The sequence below is a fragment of the Pyrus communis genome, chromosome 13 (assembly GCF_041283825.1).
Source record: "Pyrus communis isolate YQ-2024b chromosome 13, ASM4128382v1, whole genome shotgun sequence".
Classification (NCBI taxonomy): Eukaryota; Viridiplantae; Streptophyta; class Magnoliopsida; order Rosales; family Rosaceae; genus Pyrus; species Pyrus communis.
The window spans coordinates 375,382-382,498 of record NC_142577.1 but is presented as its reverse complement, the minus strand read 5'-3'; the positions used below and the strand labels follow the sequence as shown (position 1 = coordinate 382,498).

The window sequence follows — 7,117 nt, the reverse complement described above, 5'->3', positions numbered from 1 at the left end:
AGGTGAACACCACGTGAATGACTGTGCCGAACTCTGGGCGGGAGCACTAACACCGGGGGTGTAAGTTATGAGCTCTCTATGCATCTCAAATCACTACTGAACATAAACATAAACCATAACTTACCTGTGCGTCCGCAGTACCAGCACACACATATATATATATATATACAACTAATAATGCATAAACAAATGGCAAACATAATGCATGGCATATAAATGTATGAACGTTTCAATTCACTTTCTGGGAAAAACATAAGTATATAGGTATATAGGGAAAACCAAAAGCCCACTCACTGATATGTAGAAGGGTCGTAACCCCCTTGCCTCGAGTGAGCGTGCTCGTCCTCGGGATAGGTCTCACCTATATGCGAAACAACTATAAAAACGTTAATTTTAAAGCACATAACCAACCTCACGAAATAACTTCTCATACAATGCTCACATGGGGTGTATGAAAACACCAACGCGATCTACTCAACCTCAGGAACATCCCCATGTTTTTAGAAAAATTTTCTGACGCCGCACGCGCCCCCACGCGCTGGCCAAGGCACGGCCACACGCGCCACCCACGCGCAGGCACGTGCCTGGCACACTGACGGTGTCAGTTAACGCCGTCAGGAATATTCTGTTAAATCTAATTGATGCCGTTAGGAATATTCCATCATCTTCTCCGCCCAAACTCCGGCGCCGTCGCAGGCGCCGGAAAACCGGGAAAACTTTAAAACCTTGTATCTTCTTCGTTTTTCAACCAAATTTCACAAAATTGGTACCAAAATGAAGCTTACAACAAGAGGAACAAATCCATACCACTTTCAAGCACTAAAACCCACAGAATCTTGCTGGGAAAACACCACCAACTCCGGCCAAGCTTGTAACTCATGATCCCGACGTCCAAAACCTTCAAACGAACCACCCCGAGCCTCCCAAGGACCTCACCAAGCTTCCTACAAGCTTGAAATTCCCCAAAACACAAGAATTAACGTGTGCATGAATAGTGACCAAATTGGGGTATCCCGAGTTCGACGTGAAAACGAAGGTATCCTTACCTGAAATGGGTATGGTTGAACTCCCAAGGACCTCACGAGCATGAATATGTAATTTGTTTCCTCAATCTGCAAAGGTTTCAAGGGTTTTGGTTGTCGTCCGTACAAAAAGAATAGGAATGGGAGAGAGAGAGGGCTCGGGATAGGGCAGAGAGAGAGGGTGAGTGGGTGTGGTGTGTGTGTGGTCCAAAACCAGCCAAGCAACACCCAAAAACAACCACACAACGAAACAACCATAATAGGGGCAAAACCGTCATTTCACCCCGACGATACGAAAAAAATCCGGGACGAGCTGTCACACATATCCATATATCTTTTCATCTATTAATTATGTATTAATTTTATTTAGTTCAAAATTAAATAAAAATATCTAGAGTTATTCCTCTTCACTTGTCAGTAAGAGGTTTTAGGTTCGATTCTCTCCAAATGCAAATTTGAACCACATTATTGCTAACTCATTATGAGGCTACACCCACCTTTGCCCCTTAGCATAGGTAATATCAATTGTTTCAAAAAAAAAAAAATTAAAAATTAAAAAATTAAAAAAAAAAGGTTGAAGAAAAGAAAAATTATTTGTTGCAATCACTTCCCTAAATAAAAATAACAAACATTTGGCGGACCCCAACTCTCAGGCTTCTGTGGTGCTCTCCACTCTCCACTCTCCACTCTCCATATTACTGAGGTTGCCCCTTCGTACTCAACAACCAACCCCAATTCCGAATTCCGTGTTCCGTATTCCGTATTCCTAATTCCCAATATTCTCCCAATATTGTGGGTTGGTTGGTTCCAAGTGAAGTGATTTGACCTGAACAAGAAGAAGTTGCATGGTGAGGGACATGAGATTGCTTTCTTCTTTGGCTTCTAGGGCACATGGTGCTGCTGCACTCCGAATCCTCCCCCTCCCCCTCCCCGACCAAGCCCCCTACAGTCTCAGTCAAATTCAGACAGAAAACGCTTCATTTGAAAATAAACCCAGAATTAGAAAAGCTTCTGCTTCTCACAACATTCGATTTGGCGCTCCCCGTCCTCCCAAACCTAAAGGTAATTCTTCTTGTACGCCCAATCCTAATCCTAATTTCGTTTCCATTTCAAACATTCCCATTTCAGCTGGTAATGCCCATCACAACCATAAACCAATTGATCACTCATACATTGTCCAAATTCTTTCACGGAAGGACTGGTTTTTATTGCTCGCCCACGAGTTGAAGGCCATGAGGATCGTTTTGAATCCTCAGTTTGTTGCCAGTGTCTTGCAAAACCAAGAAAACCCATCACTCTCTTTGAAGTTCTACTTATGGGTTTCGAGCATCGACCCCTTGTTCTCAAAGAATCAATCCGTTCGCGGTATCTTAGCCAACACCCTTTACCGGAAAGGCCCCGTTGTGTTGTCTGTTGAATTGCTAAATGATATTAAGAATTCTGGTTTAATGGTCCCAGAAGACTTGCTTTGCATATTGATCGGCAGTTGGGGGAGGTTGGGTTTGGCAAAATATTGTGCTGAGGTTTTTGGGCAAATTTCATTTTTGGGTCTCAGTCTTAGCACAAGGTTGTATAATGCCGTGATCAATGCGTTGGTCAAGTCCAATTCACTTGACTTGGCTTATTTGAAATTCCAACAGATGCCAGCAAATAACTGTCGTCCCGATAGATTCACTTACAATATCCTCATTTATGGAGTCTGCAAGATTGGTATTGTGGATGAGGCACTTCGCTTAGTTAAACAAATGGAGGGCTTGGGATATTTTCCCAATGTTTGGACGTATACAATCCTGGTTGATGGGTTTTGTAATACAAAGAGGGTTGGCGAAGCCTTCTGGGTTTTGGAGATAATGAGGGAGGCGAATGTGACTCCTAATGAAGCTACTATCAGATCATTAGTTCATGGGGTGTTTCGTTCCACAGCCCCCACTGAGGCTTTTGAGTTGTTATTGAGTTTTGTTGAAAGGGAGTCTGTATTGTTCAAGGTCGCCTGTGATACCGTACTGTATTGCCTTTCGAATCGTTGTATGGCAAAAGAGATTGTTTTGTTTTTGAAGAAGTCTGATGCAAAAGGTTATTTGCCTGACCGTTCAACATTCAACATCATAATGGTGTGTTTGATAAAGGAATTAGCTTCTTTTCAGAATCAGAACGAGGTCCATGATATATTTCAAAGTTTTATACGGCGTGGTGTGAAACCGGGATTTAGCACTTATCTTGCATTGATTGAAGCCATGTACAAGGCAGGAAAAGCTGGTCAGGGGAATCAAATCTTTGATCAAGTGATCAAAGAGGGACTTGTATCAAATGTCTTCTCATATAACATGGTAATCGATTGCTTATGCAAAGCCCAAATGTTGGACAGGGCATCAAAGGTTTTTGAAGATATGCAGTGCAAAGGTATCCCTCCTAACCTTGTTACTTTCAATACACTTCTTACCGGATATAGCAAGGCTGGAGAAGTAGGTAAGGCACATGAACTATTGGCAATGCTCTTGGAACATGGGATTAAACCGGATAAGTTCACTTTTAGTTCACTAATTGATGGCCTTTGTCGGGCGAACCAGATAGATGATGCTTTTGACTGTTTTGCTGAGATGGTTAGGTGGAGGGTCACTCCAAATTCCATCACATACAACATACTGATACGCTCTCTGTGTTTTGTTGGAGATATTTCTAGAGCGGTGAGAGTAATGAAGAAAATGCAGGCAAATGGAATAAAACCAGATGCTCACTCGTTTAATGCTCTTATTCAAGGTCTTTGTAGGATGAACAAGGTTGAGAAAGCTGAGGAAGTTTTTCTTGCCATGTTGACATTGGGTTTGAATCCTGACGATTACACATGCAGTGCTTTTATCAAGGCATTGTGCGATTCAGGAAAACTTGATGCAGCAAAGGAGATATTGCTCTCTATGGAAGCATCGGGTTGTTTTCCGGATTCTTCTATTTGTAACATAATTTTAGATTTGCTGGTCCAGAGTGGCCGTGTTGAAGAGGCCTGTAATATTGTAAAGAGTTTTAACAGGAGGAAATAAATTTCACAGGATTTGGGCTATCACCGGTCCGCATGTTGATGTGTTGGCTCAGAAGACAGGTCGATCAGTACCACACAAGGGTGATGGTTTGCGGGATGCACTTCTGGATGAACTGCATGTTGATGTGTTGGCTCAGAAGACAGGTCGATCAGTAGCACACGAGGGTGATGGGCTATCACCGGTCCGCATGTTGATGTGTTGGCTCAAAAGACAGGTCGATCAGTAGCACACAAGGGTGATGGTTTGCGGGATGCACTTCTGGATGAACTGCGTGTTGATGTGTTGGCTCAGAAGACAGGTCGATCAGTAGCACACGAGGGTGATGATTTGTGGGATGCACTTCTGAATGAACTGCATCCTGGGTATGTATGCGCAGAATTGTCGTCCATATTAGTCTCAATTTCAAGTTCCATGAATGCGGCAAACTCGTTGACACGTTATCCCAAAATCAATTTGTTGTTATTCTTTGTAACTTGAATTATGATAACATGATCTACTTTGTTTGATATCGTTTCACCAGTATTTCAAGTAAGGGTGAAGGGAGCTGGAAGGTCGGCCGAAGTAAGATTTTATGCCTGTCAATTGTCATCCATTGAAGGAGGTGCTAGTAGAGGTGCATAGACAATTGATGCGGCAGCAGGACGGAGCAGATAATAGTTGACAGGCCAAGCCAAAATATACGTCCAAACAACTTACTGTGTCATCTCCCTTTGAGCACGGAACCTAACATGTGACACTGTCCCGAGATTTATTGTATTTTATTCTCAACATCAATGAAATTCCTAAAATGCCCCTGAGATGCCACGTAGACCTTTCACGTGGACCTCAATTTTCCTTCAACTTTTTCACTCTTATTTTACCATTTCCAAATAACACTCATTTTTACGAACATGTGGCCGCAGCACTCAATTCGGAGTTATAATCAATTCAGGGTTATAACGAAAAAGTTATGTTCGAAATAATGTAAATTTACATGAGATAAATTCAAATTCTAAAAACTGACCTCATGCAATGTGCATTGGAGGTGGATTAGACCCTCCCATTTCCATGCTCTCCCCATGCCCTCCTGTGATGTGTGGTCACGGTTAAGTCACGTCAACATTTTATATTAATTTTTTATAGAAATAATAAAACAAAAAGTAATAGGAATATAAAATATTGACGTGGCTTAACCGTGACCACACAAACAAGAGGGCATGGGGAGAGTATGGAAATGGGAGGGCAGACAATCCACCTCTATGTGCATCACTGCTTGGTCTGGCCTCGAAAAATAAAAATTAGCCTTAAAAAAGGCTTAATAATGAGGGATGGTCATGCAAGTTGCATTAAACAAATAATTATTTTGGGTTTTAGAAACCCACACTTGTTCCATCACACATATCACCATCATTTTCTTTCTTTTTGGCCGGTTCCCTCACATCTCTCTAGCACTCAGGCCTCACTTCCTCTCTTTTCCTGTGAAATTTTTCCAGGTATCGTGCTCATTCGCTAATCTAGAGTTCCACCAATCATGATATCACATCTGTACACATTTTTTATACCAACTCATCTTCTAAGTATAAAAAAATAAAATATATTGAAGTTTGGGCCCCCTAGTCTCTCCTTCCTCAGATCCTCTCTCCCTTCTTCGGGAAATTGAAAGGCCTTTTTACTGATACAACTACAGCCTTTTCTCTTCCCCCCCTTCCCCCAACCTTCATCTCTTTATTCAAACTGGTAACCAACCAATCTCCGACCAAAACCGTCACTATCACCTACATCCAAACACCCACCACTATGAACGCCCACCCAAAACTCTAGTCTTTATTGCCCAATTGAAATACGAATTTGGTACCATCTTCTTCTTCTCTAGGATGCCCAATCCAAATATGATTTAAAAAGAGATGGCATAATTTTGAAAAATTAAATTGTTGTTGTTTACCCTAAAAATTACAAAGCCTACGTGGCGCACAGGTCGAGTAACTAATGAGCTAACTACGTCCTTCGGTTGATGCGGGGCATGCCAACTCGTTGACCGAGCTTGGCCGAGGAGTACAATTTGTTGATGTTGCGTTGAGCACGTTGCTGACTTTTTGATCTTGCGATTGCAGCCGAGGAAGGAACAGGTCTGGACCTTTGGATTCTCGAGCCTAAAGACAAAGCAGCTAATTCTGTGAAGTTCACGAATCATCGCCGCCGGATTTGGCCACAGTGATTATATTCGTGAGAGTATAAGCATGCCGAATCGACACCAGACTATACGGACACAAGTACTCAAAGGTAATGTATGTCTTGATGGTAAATGTGGTTCGGTCGTCAGAATGCCGAACTCCGAAACTCACTTGTGAGTATCCAATCATAAAATCACTCGGCGTTTAATGCGTCGAATGTCGTAACTCGTAACGCCTTACTTTGTCGAGAAGGCTAATAAGATGACCTCTGCCAATAAGCATTCGGAAACCCTTCTCGACCGAGACTTGGATAAGTAACCAATCGGCCTCGACGTAGTACTGTTTATCCAAACTGAAGGTGCTCCTCGGTCGGCTGATTCTATGGCAACAGTGATGTTTATCCAAACTGAAGGTGTTCACCGGTTGCCTTCACAGTGCTGTTTATCCAAACTGAAGATGTGTCGGCGGAAAAAGAAAATAAAAAAATCTCAAGATGTTTAAGAGGTTTTGCGCAGGGTAGTTGTGTGTTGACTTAGAGGGTTCTGAATGATGCACTCTACTATCTATTTATAGTAACAAAACCTCCTCAAGATTAAGTTGAAACCGTATTCGGACTAGGACTTCCTGTTCCAACTTTATCTTGACTAATCCTATTCCTATTAGGACTTTGAACTCACCCCCCTTTTAAGGCCATATTCATTGCCGGTCGAGAATCCGCATTGCACTAGGCCTCTTTATCGTATTGGGACTTCTTCGACCCATCCACTCATCCAAACTATTCCTTCTTGCAATAGGACTCGACCATCTTTTCTGAATAGCCCAAGGCCACCAAGCAACCCATAATACATTTGGAAAAGCTTTGGGCCGAACCTAAGCTTGGCCCAAAATATTATTTTGGGCCCAAACATTG

At 42.3% G+C, this 7,117-nt stretch overlaps 1 protein-coding gene across 1 annotated transcript; it reads left to right on the top strand.

Moving 5' to 3' along the window:
* Nucleotides 1–1,752: 1,752 nt before the first annotated feature.
* Nucleotides 1,753–4,852, top strand: PPR40 (pentatricopeptide (PPR) domain protein 40). Its single transcript, XM_088683601.1, has 2 exons — nucleotides 1,753–4,419; nucleotides 4,578–4,852. Exon 1 carries the CDS (start codon nucleotides 1,868–1,870, stop codon nucleotides 4,055–4,057), a length of 2,190 nt encoding a protein of 729 aa, XP_088539727.1. The 5' UTR covers nucleotides 1,753–1,867; the 3' UTR covers nucleotides 4,058–4,419; nucleotides 4,578–4,852.
* The last annotated feature ends 2,265 nt before the right edge of the window (nucleotides 4,853–7,117 follow it).